This window comes from Malaclemys terrapin, chromosome 3, assembly GCF_027887155.1.
Source record: "Malaclemys terrapin pileata isolate rMalTer1 chromosome 3, rMalTer1.hap1, whole genome shotgun sequence".
Taxonomy (NCBI): Eukaryota; Metazoa; Chordata; order Testudines; family Emydidae; genus Malaclemys; species Malaclemys terrapin.
In genome coordinates this window covers 16,750,004-16,770,755 of record NC_071507.1, presented here as the reverse complement: position 1 = coordinate 16,770,755, position 20,752 = coordinate 16,750,004, and the positions used below count along the sequence as shown (strand labels likewise).

Genomic DNA, 20,752 nt, shown 5'->3' with positions numbered 1-20,752 from the left:
TGCAGCACGGAGGGACTGGGCCGAGGTTACACGGGGGATCCCCTGCAGCATGGAGGGACCCGGATAAGATTACACGGGGGATCCCTTGCAGCATGGAGGGACCCAGCTGAGGTTATACGGGGATCCCATGCAGCACGGGGGGACCCAGCTGAGGTTAAATGGGGGGATCTTGTGCAGCACGGAGGGGCCAGGCTGGGATGGGTCCCATGCTGTACAGGGGGCTGAGGATACAGGAGGATTGCATGCAGCACAGAAGGGCCCAGCTGAGGTTACACTGGGGGATCCATGCAGTCCAGAGGGCCCTTGGCCCCAGCTGATGTTACATGAGGGGATCCCATGCAGCACAGAAGGACTCTGCTGTGGTAATCTGGGGGACCCCAGGAATCCTACACAGCAGGAGGGGCCCGGTTGGCGTTACACGAGTGGGGGGGGGGGAAGCCCACGCACAGGGAGGGACCCCGCCGGGGTTACAGGGGTAGGGGGAGCCCACTCAGAGGGAGGGGCCCGACTAGGGCTACGGGGGGCAGAGGCAGCGGGCGGGGGTCTGGCGCAGCACCGCCCCGTGCACGCCGAGCGCGGCTGGGCCCGGCCGGCCGGAGAAGAAAGAGGAGGAGGTAGGGGGAGGTCCTACTTCGCAGACGCGTCTCCTCCCCTCCCCGGCTCGCTCGGGCTCCGCCGTCCCCGCGCTCCGGCGGGACTGGAGGCTGCCGCGCGGCGGCGGCTTTGGCAGTAGCGGGGCTGCCCGATCACGTCATCGCTTCCGCCCAGTTTCCTCCTGCCGTCGGCGGCGGCGCGCCTCGGACATGGAGTGACTGAGGCGGGGATGGGGCTCGCGCGGGGCCGCCGGCTGCACCCGGGCGCCGCTGCTGCTCCTCGTGCCGCCGCCGCCCGCTGACCGGGCCAGCACCCCCGCCCCGAGCCAGGCCCCCGCCCGCAGCCAGGCGGCCTCCCCCGCGATGTGAAGCCCAGGAAGATGCGGAGGCGCAGCCCGGCTGCCCGCGGCGGGGGATGAGCCTAGAGGGGGAGAAAATGACCGAGGAAACCCACCCAGACGAGTGAGTGACGGGGGATAAACACCTGGGGGAGGGCAAAGTTGTGGCACTTGTGCGTGGAAGGGCTGCTGAGGGGGGTACCCCGGGCCGGGCCAGCGGGGGCGGTGCATGCCTGCTGCTCCCTGCAGCCGTGCCCAGCCCGCCCCCCCTTGCTGGTTGCAGGGCCCCTGCTGTGTGCATTGGGTGCACGGTGCGAGTCTTTGCAGCCTTTGTTGCTGGGGGGAGGGGGCAGGAAGGTCCCGCGGCCGGGGAGGCCCAGTGTGTTGTCTGTGCCTCGGCTATACGAGCGGTCCTACTAACCCTGCTCCCTTCCCCCGGGCTCTGCCCTGCTGCTCCCCGCTCGCCCAGCCTGGCTCTCGGAAGCCCCCCGCTAGTGCCTCCAGCCTGGGCAGTCCCCTCCCCTCCCCCGGGGTGTGCGCGCTGCAGCTCTCACATCCGCCATTTCTTTTTTCTTGAATCGTCCTCATTTGCATACCACATTTTCATTCATAAAAAAAAAAAAAAAAAAAAAAAACACCCTGTCCAGGCAGGCGAGGGCCCGGCGCGGCGTGCGGGGCTGGCCGCTGGTGGAGCGGCCCGGCGGGGCTGCCGCGGGGACCCAGCAGCGGCGTGGGCCTGGGGGAAGGTGCCGTGCAAACGGGGCGACGGGGAGGTCCGGGGCGCCCGGCGGAGCGTGCCTGGCCTGCCGGCGGGGGCTGGGACACTCGTGCGGAGCCTGCCCCGGCGTGAGGGCGGCTGGGACTCGGCTCTGCCTCCCCCGCCGGGCAGGGTGCACGGCTGGCGGCGGGCGGGAGCAGAGCTCGCCTCTCCCTGCCCCGCGGGCCGGCTCAGCCAGTGGCGCGGCGGCGGCGGCTGTTTGTGAATAAGACGGTTCCCGTTATTGTCACATGATCCTGGCATTCATAAATCCGGTAACCTTTAGCCTGTCCCATTCAGTCGCTCCGGCTGCCTTGTGCGCGGTTGCTGCCCGCAGGGCCTGGCGGGGAGAGACTCGGCCTGGCTGGGAAACTCTCCCTCTAAAAAAAAAAAAACCTAGCACTTATGGGCCCCAGACCACCTTCTCCTTCTCCATGCGCTGCGGGGAAGGGGAAGTGACTCAGTTTTGCAGCACAGGCGAGGGGCGGTCGATGTCGAAGGTGTAATCTCGCAGACGTGGGGAAGATCGTGTCACTGTTGCCCCTAATTTGGATGATCGTCAACGCGCTCGGAAGAGCAGTTCTTGCCTGTTGGTTTGTGTGAAGATTTATGCAGGAATGCGGTATCCACACTTGATTAGGGGATTCCACTGTCTGTATACCTATTGCAACTAATGAACCTTGCACATCCTATGCAAGGAATGGTAGTAAACATGAATAAAAGGTTAAATGTCAAACCATAAAATAACACTGGACCCTGCTTAAAAGTAATTGGTGTGGGGAAATGCCTATTAAAAATGCACTACCCTCTGCTTCTGCAGTTCTTAAGACCCATGCCCTCACATTTTGTCCAGAAACTTTGATTTGACATGGTTGAAGAAAAAAGTAATTGTTGTATAACTTATTCAACTGTTCCATTGTGGCAATTATAATAATGGCTCCAATTCTGCAGTCACTTACATGCATGTTTAAATAAACATAAAGCACATGTTTTTTAGTGTTTGCAGGATCACATCTTAGGTATGTAACCTTCCTCCAGTGAAATATGGCAGTAGTCGTCAAAAAAACACACAAGATATTTAATATACAACTCAGACTGTTAGTGTGACATTTCTATTTCAATAGCAATAGAATAGAAAGAGCTGGACTCCTCCAATATGGTAATGCTTTTTTCTTGGAAGTGTTCTCCAGTTAAACCTGTCAGTGTTAACAGTATTTGCAAATAAATAGATTAATACTTCTAGAAGATTTTGTGGGTAAATGCTGGGGACGCCATGTTTGCATTTATTTCATAATTATTGAGAGGACTGGTCTCAAAAATAAATTAACAAAGATGTTATCACAATATTACAGAAACCTATTTAAGAGCTGTCTGTACTCACCAAAACATTGTTCCTGGCTATCTTTTTCTGGGTTTGACAGACAGAAAAATGAGTCTCAACATATAAAACAGGTATATGCTTCAGTATTTGGCATTAGACCCATACTTACAACTACTGCAGGTATTTTAAAACATTGTTAAAAATGTACAGCTTTATTCCTATTTACAATAGAAATGGTAGTTCAGTGGCGTGTCCTGTGTTATCACTATAGCTAAAAACCGAACCAACACTAAATCAGATTGTTGCAGAAAGAGTGATGAAGGAAATGGCTTTTAACTTCAACCCAGGTGTTAAGAGGGATTATATTTTTGGCATTTCTCAATGGAGAAGCCGTAAAATATCTGCATAGTTTATGAAATTGTGATAAATTATTTTGAAGTCTAGCAGACTATGGCAATTCTTCCAAATAATAGTCCCGTTTATCGTATGGATTTTCTCCACTAATAAAGCTAGGTTTAAAACAAATAAACAAACTGTAGGGTGGCTTTTTTAGTAGTATTACAAAAAATGGTTGCCACGCTTTCTAGCCTTCTAGGCCACGTCTAAGCACAGTTAGTTTGTAGTGAAGAAATTAACTTTCTGGTTTACAATGGATTAAGGTGGTTAGTGGTTGTGTTTGTTTATGCTCTTTTATCTAGTTAAACAATATTTTACTTTTTATGGTATTAGATGACAGAATATTCTAAGTGTATTTGGGGGTTGCTGCCAGGATGGATATTGATTTAAAACAGCATATTAGAAAATTGAAAGAATTCTGTTCAGAAATCTGATGCTTTGATTTTCAGTGGTTCATTCTGATTTGTTTTAGAATCATTTTCCCTTTTAACTGTTCCACTGCTTATACTTGCATTTCTGGCATGCTTTTAAAAAGGAAACTAACTCAAGACTACTTTATTTTGTCAGGTTTGGGTGTTTTTTTGGAGGGGTGGGGGCGGGAAGCAATGCCACACTAGCTTGCCCTGGGATCATCACAGTTTAACCAGGCAAAGCTGTCCCTGGCCATTACTTAAATGTGTGATTTACTAGAAAATCTTATGGGTGAGAGGAAGTGGTGCAGGTGACTCAGTGGGCAGTGCTCTTTAAGTCTGGGTAACTATTGAACCAATTTCCCAGTATAGTGCTAATTGTCATCATGGCTGTTGGAGGTGCTGTCTTTCAGGTCAAATGTAAAGCAGAGGGCCTGACCACTTATGGTCATTAAACATCCTGAGCAAGTATTTGCAAGAGTAATCATGTTTGTTCTAGTGAAACACGGATTGCTGCAGTACAATTCAGGCAGTTTACATTATGACTTGCCTCAATATTCTCTGTAATTTCCTTTATAAGTAATTCTTCACCTCCTATCCTAAATTGATGGATAGTGTTGCTGAAGTAGTGACTTGTACGGTGTTTTTCACTTCAGTAAAAAGAAGTAAGGACCAGTACTCTGATCAATTTCCTCAAGCTCCCTGAACAGTGGTAATAAGCTCTTCTATTTGCCCTTGATATCTGGCTCTGATCTGCTTAATTATTCTAGTTCCACTGAGTACACTCTGAGCAAATGTAACAACTAGATTACAAAAATAGCCAGTGTTGACATGAATTCTAAAACAACCTTCTTCAAGGTAATTTTAATGTTTTTGTTTTGTTTTAGTGTATTGAACTGAGCAAACTTTGGAACAACTCTAACCATTTGTAAATCCAAACTGAGTGTTTGCAAGATTAGTATCAATAGTTGAAGGTGCATTTGTCATTGCACAGAATGCCTCTTTCGGCTTCTAGAGCTTTATTTCCTTCCCCGTTCCTTTCCACATCTGCATATCACCACAGTACTTCTAATCCATGTTGGTGTTAATGGGAATATTTAATAAAACTTAAACCTAATTAAGATGTAATGTTGAGTGAGTTGAAGCTGAGAGACATTAAAAAAATGTTAAATTCCATGTTCCTCTGGGCCATTCCACTATAATTGTCTATACCAGATCCAGCCATTGATCTTTGAGGGACTCCCACGAAAGTCAGTCTTGTGCAAAAGCTGATGGCAGCTTTTAAATATCAGTAAGTACTATAATTTTCTATACAATTGAAGAATGTAGGTTAGTTGATTCTATGCTCAGTACAGATGTTAATTTATTATTACTTGTTGCTGGTGATGTGTTTACTGGTTTCACTGGGAAGAATTTTCATGTACAAAAATCAGTTATATTTAATGCTACTTTCATTGAGCATATCCCCAGTGCCAGAAGTTGTCACAGGAAGTAATTAAATGGAAAAGGTCAGAAAATGAGGATGTGTTTGTGTGTAGCATTGTTTGTTGTTCTGTGTCAAGATAATTAAGTTAGTCTCAGGGCTTGACTATATGGGGACACTCAGGAAAGTTAAGACAAATTAACTGGAAGTGTGAAGATATAGCACATTAAACCCTTGTGTGGATGCTCTCATTCAGAAATAAACTGGCCTTAGCTCCTCCACCAGCCACCTGTAGCTTATTCATGGCATTAAGTTGGCTGGGAAGCAAATAGTTTGTGACTCTGATTAGAGGTGTCAAAGTTGCTTTATGAAAATCTATAGCAATTATGCTATGGGGTGCTGACCTTGCAGAAACTTGGTTCTAGAAACAGTAGAGACCCATCCCAAACTTTGCAAATATGACTAGCAGTCCTCTTGAAATGTTTCAAATAACAGTTTAAAGTGGAATATTAACTTTGCATTGGCATGTTTTGCAGCTGGTTTTATTGTCTCAGATACACCGATCCCACCCACCACTGAAACTAAGAGCAATAAATCACCACTGTGCGTACTGTGAATACTGAAAATATTCAAGCTTTAAGGTTGCCCTTTAGAATTAGACTTGTCTCATTTTCAGAGTAACTTTCTCTATTGCGCATTACTGATTACTTTCTCCTACATGTAATAAACAACTGATTGCCCCCTTTTTTTTTTTTTTTTTTTTTTTTTTTGGTCATGAGTATGAGCTGTGTAGGAAGACACTGGCCAAACTGTGTGTCGTGACATCATTGCTTGGGACAGGAAATGCAGGCTTGCCAAAATTTAACCATTCACTTTTTGGCCTAAAAATGTAATATGATTATTTCTGAGGTTTATATATTACTTTAAAAAAATACTACAAATAACTAGCTAATGTATTCAATTGCATTGAGAACTATTTTCAAGGGAAGTTCTTAATGAGATGTGATAATTGAATCTAGCACCTTCTACTTCCTTATCCCAGGCCAGGGCTTTAAAGGGACTCCTAGGTTTGTTTATTTATGTATTTATACTACATCCTGAATGGTTTATGGGAATGGTATGTGGCACATGGTCAAGTGAGAAAGGCAAGAGGAAGAGAAGTCAAGACAACAGGGGAGGAACAGAACTGGTAGAGGTGCACCATATTTCTCACCAGCGGTAGCACTTTACTCTTAATTACAGACAAGCTCGGCTTATAGAACAGCAAGTTCAGGTATTGGGAAGCTAAAGTGATAAGGGAGAATCAAATAATTTGCCTTCAGTTGGACAAAAAAGTCCATAGCCCATACATCCTTTTTAACCCTTTTTTGTTTTTTTTTCTGGGCAAGTGTGGTTCTCAGATTGACAGCCCTGGAACTAGAGGTTGTTTACTACTTATAAAACAGATGCAGCCCAGGCAGGGGCAATGGACTGCCCTGCAGTGTGCCTCATTCCTGATCCGGCAAAACAGCCAGTAAGGACTGAAAGGTTTATTTCCTCTGCAGGTTTGTTAAATTCTGACACTTCAAACAAGAGTATTCAACGTAGTGGGATGTTTTTAATGTAGCGCTCTGAGAGCTGGATTTGAATGATACATTTGTTTGTTAGGCCAGCAAACCACCATCGGATAGCATTCACTTTCAGTCCCTCAGACTGAGCCATATTAGAACCAGTGACATTGAGACAAAAGGCAACTGAATGCCACTATAAATCCCTTGAGCCATCCAATTCCTCTGCTTTCCAACACACACTGTCAAGTTTATTAAACGAACTCTACTCATCATCACTGTGCTGGAGGAAAGGAAATTATCCTCCAGTTGGGTAAAACCTGGGAGCGGAGTTGTCAGGCAGTAGAATACCTTTTATATCTTCAGAGGGACCATTGCCATTTAGAACAAATCCAAAGCAAATGGTATAAAACCGGCTCAAGCCTGTCATATTCTGGGTGCACTCAACTTCCACTGAAGTAAAGGAATTAAGAATACTTGCAACCTTGCAAGGTTGTACCCTATATATCCTTGTATCTTGGGACTAAATTCTGCTCAAGAAGATATGTGCAGCTCCTGTTGACTTCAGTGGATTGTGCATGTTTGTTAAAAGGCAGAATAATGCCTTCGTAGGAGAAACTGAAATTTACACGAATACAAGTTTACATTGTGAGCAGACAAATAGCTACAGAACTGATCAACAAAAGTACATAATCAGAAACTACAGGTGCAGGCGAAGTCTTTGCTACATAACCTATTTGCTGAACAGATTAGTCAGTTTGTGATTTAAACTGCCATGGTAGTGTAGACAGCAAGAAATGATGGTATATAGGCTCTGATGTGAGGGTATAATTTCATAGATTCTACTAAATGAAATATGAGAGTGAATTTCTAGCCTACCTGATGTTGCATCTTGTGCGCAGACAGCCAGAAATGCAATACTTAGGCCAGTTATCCATTTAGTTGAGGTGACTGGATGGCTAATTCTCTTGGTTTTCTCTGCAAGTCTTTCCTCACTGGACTGCTATTAAATATTTAGGATTGAAATCTAGCAAATAGGAGTATAAGGAGAATCCTTGCACTTTATTTCCTTTGCCAAATAGACTGAAATGGACTGAAAATGTAATCACCAGCAAACGTACACTATGCACAGCAGGAACTGAAGAGGGGGTATTGCAGCCTTTCCCCAGTCATAAGACCTAGGGAGAAGAAGAGGAGCTCCCAGCAGCAGAACCAGCCACTAGAAGTGAAGGCCCTCCTCATCCCTAGTAGGAGGTAGGGGTAGTGGGGCATCTTCCAAACTCTTGGTCTGTGGTGTCAGCTTCTTACAACTTGATTTTTGGGGCGCCTTTATTTATTTGCCAATTGTTTTGCCTCAGACTCCTCCTGCTTTTCTCCCTTAATAGCTCTGCCTCGTTGTCCCTGCCTTCCATACACTCTTCCTCCTTTCCTCTCCCTTCTTCTTCCCCTTCTTTTTGCCTTTGCTTTTGTTTGGTTTTACTAATTCTCACCCCCAACCCCATTTAAAAAGAAACACAGGGCTTGTGTACATGGGGAAATTGACCAGCATAGCTATAGTACAATAATTATAACTATTCTGCTGTATCTATCCGGTTTAACTCCCTGTGTGGATGCTGTATTCTGACTTTATTCCAGAATAATTCTTCCACTATAGCTACGCTGGAGTATTTCCCTATGCAGACAAGCTCTAAGGTTTGTGCCAGGTATCACTTTGATAACTTAAGTTCTGCCTCCATTTACTCCCTACTCTTCGTGTGTGTTATGTCTTTTAGAGTGTAAGCTTTTGGGGGAAGGGATTCTCTTTTCTTGAAAGTTTGAACAATGCCTAATTCATTGGGACCCTGATCCTGACTGGGGCTTTGGGCACTACCACAGTATAAATGATAATCACCGATAGTCTTTCTTTCCAGCGTGGGACTGTTGTAATATAAAAAAAATGACTGGCTAAAACTTACTAAGTATTGTTCATTTTTCAAAAGTTTCTATGTAATGTAACATAAATGCTTTTAGGATATGAAAATTAACCTTATTGTAAGTCTTAATTCTGTGCTCTGTTTCCAAAAAGCATCATTGTACTTCATTTCTAGACGTTTTCCTTAAACGAACATTTGAGCTAATGTATACTACGTGGGTAGCCCAAAGTCACCTACTCTGGTACCAGATGTTGTTATTCACTCCCCTGAAAGGATTGCACTATATTCAATGAAATATCAGAGTACTGACTGTATTGCCCCTGCACCTATATACCCTTGCTAAATTTAATTTTTAATTTAGAGACAAGAATATACTTATTGGGAGAGAATTTTCTCCCAATGAAGTTAAACAAAATGTGCGTCAGGCAACAGTTTGAACACGTCATACACTCTCTGCAGAGAGATAATAAACTGCTCACTTTTCTCTTTAGGTGGAATTTTCAGTCTCCTTTTCTGCTCACATTCTTCCTGTTTCATTTTTTGTTCTGAAGAATTATTATTTTTAGCTCCTTTTTTAACCCCCTTCCCTTATTCTGTTTGTCTCTCACACTTGTCCTTTCCTCCCCTGTTTCTGTTCCATCACTTGCTGCTCTCTCGCTCCTCCTCCCAAGGGAGAACCTGCCATCACTGCATTTCAGTTTTCTTGCCTCAGAATCTATTTCCAAAATCCTGTCCCCCCCCCCTTTTTTTTTAAGGGATGTTGCCCAAAATTACTTGCTGTTTTGACTAGCCATAGAGGAAAAGAATCTCTCTTAATGAGCCCATTACATATGCCAGCCAAATACCTTTTTGAATGCCAGATATTTAATGCAGTAGAACTGGATGCTTACCTTAAAAGTAAATTACATCACAAAATAGTATTATAAACTCACTTTCAGGGTTGTAAATACATGTCATTTTTTAACCAGGTTACCACCTATTGCTTGAGGTTTAACCAACTCTCAAACTGCTAAATTAGAATCCATGTTAGTCGGTGGCCTGTTTCATCTGTGTTCATATAACTTTCTTGTTGGACTTGCTTTGATCACAACTTTAACAAACAACCAAAAACAAAAAAAAATCCTCTCTCCAAGTGTAACTTTAAGGGGAATATTTGGCTAAAGATCCCCCTTACTACACTCTGGGTAAACTCTTCAAGGAGTGGACAGCCAGGGGAAGATGCTTTCTGGCCCAGTTATAAAGCCCTCTCTGACTAATTGATTGTTAGCCAGGAAAGAACTTTCCTCGTTTTGGCAAGCTGGGGGATTCACAACTCGGTACCAAAACTACTGGGCTTCTCCTTTATCTCCGACACTTGTGTAAGCCAAGTAGCCATAGGGCAATTTTGTTGTCAAACTAACTTGTGAAGAAAGTGGGCTTAGGTCACCATTGACGGGCTATGCTTTTGATCTTAGGAGGTAAAAGCTATCTCAGTAAGGAGCAGCCTCCGTTGTGCAGTATCTGTGGCCTAGCGGCAAATTTATGGAGGCAGATTTAGGCTGTGCAATGCCCTTAGTAAAATATTAGATAAATCTACCATATTTTATTTTAAGACTTTACATAGATGTTAAAAGGACTTTCAAAACTATTTTTAGAACTACCTCTTCCTGTATCTGTTTCTCTCTGGGAACAATGTTCCTCTCTCAACAAGAGCAGACCTCTTTTTTGAAACTTTTGGGCAAGGCAGGTAGAGTCCGCTGATGCCAGATCCAGCCATTGATCTTTATGAGGGACTCCCACTAAAGTCAGAGTCTTGTGCAAAAGCTGATGGCAGCTTTTAAATATCAGTAAGTACTATGTGAAAGTAAAGGTTCCCATCCTGCAAGCTGCTTTGTACAGACAGACCCCTGCACTTGTGTGGAGCCCCATTTCTGGATCAGGACCTACATTTTTAAAAGCGGATTTCTGCTTAGCACTTGAATGCACGTGAAGACTTGGAAACATTCAGAGTTTAAAAGTCTATTATTCAGAATAAAAAAATATGCTTAGAGTTTCAAATTAGTCCAAGTTCTATTAGGACTCAGGACTCTGTTTTTCCTCATCCATTGAAATGCGTAACATCACTTTAATAAACTATTAGTAGTTGAGCAAGATTAGTTTCCTGTTCAGTCATTTTATAATATTGAATAATTTAACTGCCAGTGGACTTGTTTAAACAGGTATGTGTAGTAGTTACTATCTTGGGGAAAATATTGGTTTCATTTTTATTAAAATTTCATTAAATTTTATTCATGAAAGTCTGATGATGGCACTGAAGAACATTAGAGGAAATCTCTTTTTGTTCTTCCCCAAACAGCTGACCAAGTGCCCTCTGCCTTGGCCTACACCACCAGTCTGGTTCCTCCCTTGCCTTCAGCATTTGGAATTGTATTAAACTGTGGCTTTATTATCTGGATTAATGCCCACTGAGGATTAGATTGATATCACTGACATCACTTCACATGTGACCTAAAGGTTATTTTGAACTAGTGTCTCCAAACGAGACTCGTATGGTATCTTTTTGCTTTTGTCCTTATGCAGTGGAAAAAGCAGTTCTAAAAAGATCACCCAAACTCAAAAAGGCCACCTGTTCACCCTTCTGCTAGGCATTCCTCTTGTAAGCATTTATTTTTTCTTTTAAACACCACTCTGAAACAAACAGAGTGGTCTGCATTGTGAAAAATCAGTAATGAATTGTTTCTTGCAGCTGAAGTGCTGCCAGACAGCATCTACAGAGTGGTCCCTACTGGGTGACACCAAATGTTCTCTATGAGCGGTGTTTAACGCCCTATCACAGTGCTTCCATGGCTGACTATATTACATGCTATGTTCAGTGGAAGCCAGGATGCTAATTCACATATGTTTTCAGTATATTTTTTTCCATTAACATGTCTTAACAATTTGGTGCTCCCGCATTTTAACACGTGGAAAATAATCTACCTGTTTATGTGGTTTATGAGCAGAAAGGTATGCCCCAAAGCTGCTATAAGGTTACTAATACTTCAAGTTACAACATATAAAGAAGAGTGTGTTTTGCCTCAAGTTGAGACAAATGTGAGTTAAGGTTGTGACTCCATTGGCTAATGCTCTGATATTCAGTTGCAGCAGGGGCAGGGCCTGAGTGTATTTCCTCTTGCACATCCTCCTCTCCTCTGGCAACAAGACTGCTACCTAGTGACTTTAGAGTGGGAATTGACAGCCCGCAACACTGGAGCTAAAGCTGATAACTCTCATGATCTTTAAAACTGCTTTTTAAAGCACCAGATATACATTTTCCCCGTGTTGTTAGCCAAGTAGTGCAGTGGAAGGATGCCAATAGGCATCTGTAGGGTTAATGAGAGCATAAATTCAAACATTCCTGCATGGCTCCTGCATGGGCTGTTGCAAGCTATTTACAAATAGACTGACTTTTAAATGCTTGTATGAGGGTAAATAGACCATCTAATCCTTTGAGCCCCAGAAGTTTAGGAAATCATTAATTTAATTTTAAGGACTCTGTTAAATATGTAGAACTTTAAATGTTCAAAGTTTGGTACTGTCTTTCTAAGATAATTAACTTCATTGCCACAGCAGGCTTGCTGTTGTTTTACCAACTCTGTCTCTTAGCCTCTCTACCTTAGCTTCCCTACCTAAGTGACTTGCCCAAGGCCACCCAATGAGTCAGTGGTAGTCCGATTCAGACCGTAGTAGTTTGACGCCTGATAGTGTAGTGGTGCATGCTGGTGCTTTTATACTTAAAAATTTGTAGTGGAAACTTTATCTCTTAGGAATTATAACTCTGCCATCATAATTCACTCCTGACTAAAACTTGGCACAAAGGTAGCAGGCTGGTTGTATTCTCCCGCCCATCCTCTCCTTCTTTACATGCTATTAAAATGAGACTGTTTATTTATTTTATCGGTGGCTGGAGGGAAGAGAGAGTAAAGGTAGTAAATTATGTTGGCATGTGTCCTTTTTGTAAGGAGTGCTTTTGATACTCTTTTGTAGTCAGATGTCTTAAATCAACTTGGTTTTAAAATGAAAGTTGTCAAATAATTAGTCCAAATAAAATCAATTAAACTTAGAAATAAGAGATACTGTCAGTCAAATTAGTTCAAACTTTAGGTTTTGTAAAAAGTAAGCTTTTACAAAAGTGGAGATTAGTAAAGCTTCCAGGGACATAAATCCTATAGAAACAGTTATTTTAAAGAAATACACTTTTCCCCATCATGTTTTCAAACCAGAGATTGTGGCATTGTGCATGACAACCGGAAAGTTAAATTGATTAGAAACTGACTTCACAAAAGTGATGAAGACAAGTCTATTTTTATTGTCCCAGCTGATTGAAATGCAGAAAGTAAGCTACTAGCATCAATGACAAAAAGTAAGATAGACTTTTAAAATGCTTTCCATTTTAATAATGGAAAGTGGTGGTGGTTGTAAGGACATTTTGTAAATCATGATTCTTATTATTATTATTATTTTTTTTTATGGAGATATCCTATCTCCTAGAACTGGAAGGGACCTTGAAAGGTCATCGAGTCCAGCCCCCTGCCTTCACTAGCAGGACCAAGTACTGATTTTGCCCCAGATCCCCAAGTGGCCCCCTCAAGGATTGAACTCACAACCCTGGGTTTAGCAGGCCAATGCTCAAACCACTGAGCTATCCCTCCCCCCAATTTTCCTTGAAGACATGCATGTAAATAAAGAAAGACCGCTCCTACTAATGCTTAATGCATATGAGTGACTTTATTTAAACAAGTAGTTCCATATCTCAATAGAACTACTTAGTTATCTGCAGGGTAGGACTCTGTATTACTGAGACCTGCAATATTGTACGTATGAAGCATCTTTTTAGGTGGAGTCTAACATACACACTGAGGACTGAATGCTGCAGGAGGTTATAGGAATATTCTCATTGTAAGCACTATGTCCACTAGTGAGGGTTTTGCAAGACTGGTTTCTTAACATTTTTCCATGGACTTATATAAACTATAATGGCTCTAAAGATCTTATCACAGAGGTGATGTGCCTTTTAAAAATACTTCCTAAAAACAAATTGCACAGTAGACCTCAACAGCTATTTCAGAGCCATTAGTCAAGTCGGTTCATGTTTTTACAAGTTCTTCATGTAGTTATATAATTTGCATTTTACAGTTTAAATTTAATAAGTCATAAGGTTTCCGGAGATCATCACTCTCGTTCTTCTAGGTTGATTGCTTTTTCAAAAAGAGGATTTAAAAATATAAAGGTAACTAAAAGTGAGAGATAAATCGACAAAAGCAAAAAAATAGAAGGGCGAGACTCTATCCTTGTGTCTGTTTTACAAACATTTTCACACAAGAAGCTGTCTTTTGTACCCCTCTTGCAGAGTGTTGGAGCCGAGGCTCCAGCACTAGCCCAAATGTCTACAGTGCTATTTTTGGCTCTGCAAGTCCAAGTCAGCTGACCCGGGCTCTGAGACTTGGTGCCATATGTTGTTTTTTTTTTTTTTTTGCAGTGTAGACATGCCCATAGTGTATGTGCGCCAGGGGACCAAATTAAAGTTGCCTGGGCAACTTTAATTCTGACACTTCCAGACTTTTGAGTGGTTGCTTACTAATAGCCTTTACCTTTTAAAATAGCTTTTTTGGTATTCAATAATGTATACAGTTAATGAGGGGAAGGGGGAAGAGTCTCCATTAATGGGCCTGGTTCCAGTGGGATAGTTGTGGCATCACTTGGAGCTGGAGCTAGTGGAACATAACTTTAGAGCACCTGTAAAAGAAATCAGTATGCCTGGGATTTTCAAAGGTGTCTAAGGGAGTTAAGTTAGGCAAGGGCCTAATTCCCTTAGGTGCCTCTGAAAATTCCGACCTGTATGCCTCGACCTTATTTGGAACGACCAGACTTAAATTTTGTTGCGGATCACCTTTGGGAAATGCCTAAAAACAAAATTCCAATGTCACCCCCCTCCCTGGCTCCCCAATTGCCTGATAAAAGTACATATCGGAAAATAAGTACACCTTTTATATATCATACTGAAATGTTCATAAACTAGCAGACCTGTCAAATACATTGTAACCATTTACTTTAAAAAAGTTAATGCAAAAGATTATTCATTTAACCAGTTTCTAATTCGTTTTTCAAAATAATAGCAGCATTAACCCAAGAATCTTCCCCAAGTTTATAACGGTAGTGAATTTAAAGATATGTTGTGTATTGATAACTTAAGATCCATAAAGTATTTTGTATTTATGACACCTTGGCTAAGGCTTTTATCTCATATGCTCTTCCCTTGTGCATGCGCACACATATATATATGAGATGCTAAACTAATAATAATTTCAGTAGCTCTGTAACAGTTCGTGATTATTCTCAGACTCAAGAATAAAGCTAGCCAAATATACCAAATTTCAGCACTTTAAAAGGGTAGTACAATTTCATACTGTCTTGTGTCCTAGTCAGAATAGTATCCAGATATTTAATAATAGCTTAGTGAAAAATAATTCTTTTGGGCTTGGTATTTTGGGAGTGTGTGCTTGAGCACTCATATCACTAAGGAAGTATAGGCTACCTTTATCAAGTTATTAGAGGAACAGCTCATCCCAACATGCTGTGAGGTCAGAAAAGAACACGTGCCAATAAATATTTCATTGCTATATTTTTTTTTATGTACACTATCTTCATTTGATGGAAAGAATAAAATATATGCGCCTTGGGGTCCATGCAGCATAGTTCAGAGGTGGCTGTTTAACTTCGTTCAAAGAGAGAACTTTGGGCATTTGATCTGGGCGAGCAAAACACTGTTGTAAACCAGCAGTGAGCGTGAGGAGTAACTTCTTAGATGTTACTGCTACAAAATAGTAGCCTTGGTGTACGTACATATGTCCTCTAATGATGTCAGTGATATAATTGTTAAATGACTTTATTTTCCTGATTACACTGGTGCCTTTGAGGTTTATTTCATGTGGATATTAAAGTGTTGACAAAGAATAGTGTTACACCTGTAACCAATAGCCTCTTGATATCTGAATAAAATACTTGAAGTAGAAACTGCATGGATGTCCAGAGTAGCTAATAGAAAAATATTCTGTACGTCTCTCAAAGGGAAATAATTATCCTTTAAATACTTTAATGCTTAGTTCTGGTCCGCACTAAAGAGTTAGGTCTACCCACCTACATTGCTCAGGGGTGTGAAAAATCCACCCCCCTGAGCAACCATAGTTAAGCCGGCCTAACTCTCATGTAGACAGTGCTAGGTTGATGGAAGAATTCTTTCGTCTGCCTAGCTACCGCTTCGCAGGGAGGTGGATTACTTATTCCTGGTTTCATGCTTGCCAACTCACCCTCCCACTTCAGCAGCAGCCCACTGGGGACCCTGGGCTTCCAGTGTCTGCATCTTCAGGATAGTTTGCTGGGCAGACTGCCCTTGGACCAAATTTCAAGTAGCAAAATCTTTTGTGAAAGAGGTTACTTTTTTTCACGCAGGTCTAGCCACAAGCCTTAAAATACGAATCCCACAAACGTATCTTATGAGAGTAAACCTTGCTGGAGGATTTAAGACAATCAGCTAGGTGTCTTGCTTATCTGTTTGGCAAGAATGTTTCTTCATGAAAAGCTGCAGCTGTAGGCAAGTGTACCCAGAACCCAACATAAATCCATGGCACTGTAGGGCACACAATACATCAGCAGCCTGCTCATATTGCAAGTGAATTTGCTGGGAAACTAGTTTAGTGAAAATATGAAGAATAGCATTCCACCCTACACCTTAGTGCAATGACTGAAGATGAGAAGGGGAACAAACCCCTCAAGCCCTACTGATGCCCTCTTCAACATGACTGAAGGACCCCATACGTTTTCATTATTCATTTCAACAGAAAATGGATTTAGTCCTAGGCTTCTTTGAATAATTTTCCTCTAACTTGCTGTGGTGGTAATGATTGTGATGAAGCAGAGACACTGCCAGCCAGCACAGCAGGGGTTAAAGAAAGCCTTTGGGCCCAGCTAGCCCCACCCCACTATACCTGCAGCCAATGACAGGCCTGGAGGGGGAATAAAAGAAGGAAGCTCAGTTCAGGGGTGACTGGCAAAGAGGCAGGAGCTGGCTGTCTCCCTGCCTGAAGGGATAGAGCACCAGTGCCTGCCAGTTAGGGCAGCCCCCTGGAAGTAAGCACTGGTCACCCCAGCCTTAAAGGCTGAGGCCACTCAGCCAGCAGGGGGCTGAGAGCCAGGTGATCTAACCACTAGGCTGCCCGGCCACCCAAGCCCTGTTACAGTGATCAATATTGCATCTTTTATTGTCTGTTTCTTTGTAATGTGAACTAAAGCAGCATACTGCATGCTAGTTAAGAATACCACTTTCAATGACTGATTTATAACAACAATCAATACACAAGTTATTTCCAAGGACAATTTTGATAAGGGGTAAAATTTTTAAAAGCACGTAAGTCCCATTTGCAAAAGTTTAATTGAAAGTCAGTGGGACTTAAGTCCCTTACGAGCTCAAATCTTGCTTCTCTTGTAGGATTCAAAATTTCCAAAGAATGAGTGAGCTTGTTGTTTAAAAAATTCGCATGGAGTATATGAGAGCTAGATACTGGGTGTTTGATTTATCTGGAACAGTCCAGGTGATCTTTCAGATTTTAGTAATCTTTGCCTATGTTTATGTGATGTTTGCTTCAGGTGGGGAATTCCTTCATACTCCAAAATTTTCATTGGGACATTTTCATCTGATGCGACTTTGACTTTCTTGGAGGTCAAGAAGTCTCTCTCTTTGATCTGTGTAAAACAGTAACTCTTAGCTTCTGTAATCTGGCTGTGTGCAAGAGAGACTTCTGCTGCTAACCAAAGTCATGCAGACTGTGGTACAGTAGAGTAGCCAAATGTTTACTCCTGTCTTCACTAAAGGGAATTCTTGCTTAAAAGATATTGGATATTAGTTTGTTCCTTAGTTAAAAAAAAAAAAAAAAAATTGGCTCAACCTACTATACAGAAACCAAGCACTTGGCAGGCTTTGCTCTAGCTCAGACTGCCATTTAAATAAGTTTCAATATGTCCTTGTTCGTACTCAACCAAGTCCCTTCCTTATTCCATGCCAGTAGTCTGGGTTGTGTTTTTCTTTGCAGTGATTGTGGCAGCTCAGTGTTGTGAAGCAGATGCTCGAAACTGCGCTTACTGTGCTCATGTAGTCACCTGCAAAGATATTCAAGAGCACCTGAAGGTGCACCCCTTGCATGTGGAGAAGACAGTTGTTTAGGGGCTGACCATATGACCATGGCTGAGAGCTTGTGTCCAAAGAGGATGCCTCCTTTATATGTTGTAAATGAAGGTTAAATGGAACAAAGTGTTAAGATTACTTTGAAAATGGCATTAAAACTCATCTTGAACATAGAAGAATGCTGGACCTTCTTCTCATGTAAAATATTATACATAAAATGTTATGAGGCAAGCAGCATGGCTGCCACCAATCAAAACTCAAGCCATAACCCCCCAAAAAATCCGTATTGTATAGAGAGCACTTTACTTCCAGATTTAGGATGAAGAATTCGGTTAGTTCACCACTTTGTACTGAACTGAAATGCCTGCAGTTATTATTTGAATGTAAACTTTCCCCAGAACTGATGAATGTTCTATAGATACTAATTTAATTGTTGGCTTAGTTACTTTCTTTAAATAATGACATGGAATGTGCAGTGCATTTGAGTGACTGTTTCTTGCTTCATGTAGTGTTACAGGCCATAAAGCCAAGGTCCAACTAATTTTCATCATCTGAAAAGAGCAACATCTTTAAGAGTCAACTTTTTATGATATGTGCATGTAACCAACAAAGGGGTTAAACTTGATCCTTGGCAATCCATTGCCTCAGCCTTATTTTGCTATTAATTAAAGTTCTAGGTATGCTGTAAAGCTTGGCACACCCTCTGCACAGTATCCCTTACTGTGGCTCTAATCTGTACTTCTCTGTATGCAAATATGCAGATTCACGAGAATCCTGCTATCTCAGGGCTAGTCTGCACTGGACACACTATAATGGCACAGCTGCAGTGCTGTAGCACTTCAGTTTAGCCACTCGCTACAGTGAAAGGAGGGATTCTCCCATCAACGTAGTTAATCCACCTCACCAGCAGACGGTAGGTAGGTCGACAAGAATTCCTCCATTGACCTAGCACCGTCTACACTGGGAGTTAGGTAGACTTAACTATGTCGCTCAGGGCGTGGAATGTTCACACCCCGAATGACACAGCTGGGTCAACTTAACTTTTGAGTGTTGACCTGGCCTCCGTATTGTGGCAAAATCTTGGAGCTCAGTTCTCCCACCCTTGCTGACAAGATGTGGTATCTTACTATGTGGATAGCATTATTGACGTTAATGGCACCACTTGCCTAGCATGGTGCGCTATGCAGTGTGAGTAAGGGTGGTAGAATCAGGCCTGGTCTGACTTCAGTAGAAGTGTTCCAACGTACGCACAGTGGAATAGTAGAAATCTGGACTCTGCCTTAATCTTAACGATCATAAAGGTTCATTATGTAATGCATATCAGTCATAATAGGGGCTGACGTCTGCCAAACGTGTCATTCAAGCTTGGTGTGAATTCATTGAAAGCATCTCTTTAAAACAGGAGGAGTTGTAATAATCACAATGGAAACCTTGCCTGTTTTCAAATAATTAGTTGCCTCAAGCCAGATACAATAGCAACTGGAAATATTTACACACATACGTTCAGAGGAGTTGGTACAAGAGAGTGGCATGGTATTTTATGTCACAATACTAGATTCAAGTCTTGCCACCAGTGAGTTTGATTCTACATGTTCTTCTCTCTGTCATTTGTGCACATAGCAGTATTGGTTGGATGCATTTGGTAGGCTTTTCTCCAGAGAGGTGAAGGCCTGGAATGGTAGAGATTGTGATCACATTATTTACAATAGTTCTTTTTCATCTTCCAACTACTTTACAAACAGTCAAGCCTTCAATAACCCTGTAAGCCAGGGGATTCCCCTCTTTTACAAATGGAGAAAACTGAGGAAGAGAGACTGTTACCTTGCCCAAGCTTCCAAGGCAGTTGATATGAGAGCTATGATGAGAATTTATAGGTTCCTGGCTCCTCGTCCTGTGCTCACTCGCCTTAGGTCATTGCTAATTACTCCTTCATTTTTAAGAGCACTACATTATCCCACAAATATTTAAAATAGTTAATCTGTGTCATGGTTGTGTCACAAACAGGTGAAAGTGGAGACCTGAAGAAGGAAGACTGTTCTGTTTAAAATGCCACTTTGTCCTTAAGTTTAGAGTTGCAAAAGTAATGAATAAGTCAGTGCAGGAATGACTGGAGATGCCAGCCCTTCTCTGAATTTCTTTCCTTTAGTTAAGCAGAGTAACTTCCATCACAACTGGTCTCTTTGAAAGTTAGCTTGTATTTAATAATTTAGTGAATGTTATAGCCACAAACTATAGACCTTGAATTTTGGTTTGGGGTTTGTTTGGGTTTTTTGGGGAGGGAAGAAGGGGGGCGGAAATCTCAAAGGAATAAACCCACACATATGTGCAAGACATTTTTGGATAAAATCAGTACACACAGATACTTTGTAGGAATGTGGGTTTGTGATCCATTCAAGGATATCATCAAAATACTAGCCTATACTAAACTCTTCATGTGCATAATCAAGAAAAACCTTTGTTTTTTGTGGGTAACTCTCTTTTTCCTCCAGTCACAAAGCAAACAAACGAAAACCTGTGGCTAGTTGTTGTGTGTTTCTGTATGACCACAGTTCGGATGAAATCATTCAGTGGAGAGGTACTCTCTTCAGTCCCTTTTTGATCCTGATCTCGAAGCCATTTTCCGTGTTCTTAACTTGAAGCCAACAATTCTGTTATGCAAAGGCATATTCCCAATATTTTTGTCTGACTGGGAAGTGGCTTGCAGATCCAAAATTTCCTGTATAGTACACCTCTACCTCGATATAACGCTGTCCTCAGGAGCCAAAAAATCTTGCCGCGTTATAGGCGAAACCTCGTTATATCGAACTTGCTTTGATCCGCTGGAGTGCGCAGCACCCCCTCCTCCCCCCCCGGAGCAC

General features: G+C 42.3%; 1 protein-coding gene across 2 annotated transcripts in view; it reads left to right on the top strand.

Annotated features, from left to right (window-relative positions):
• The first annotated feature begins 645 nt into the window (after nucleotides 1-645).
• SPRED2 (sprouty related EVH1 domain containing 2) overlaps nucleotides 646-20,752 on the top strand; it is an 81,918-nt gene continuing 61,811 nt past the window's right edge. For both annotated transcript variants that reach the window (XM_054023521.1, XM_054023520.1), the window contains exon 1: nucleotides 646-1,055. In XM_054023521.1, the coding sequence (XP_053879496.1) occupies nucleotides 1,009-1,055 (47 nt within the window). In that variant the 5' untranslated portion in view covers nucleotides 646-1,008. The remainder of the gene's footprint in view (nucleotides 1,056-20,752) is intronic.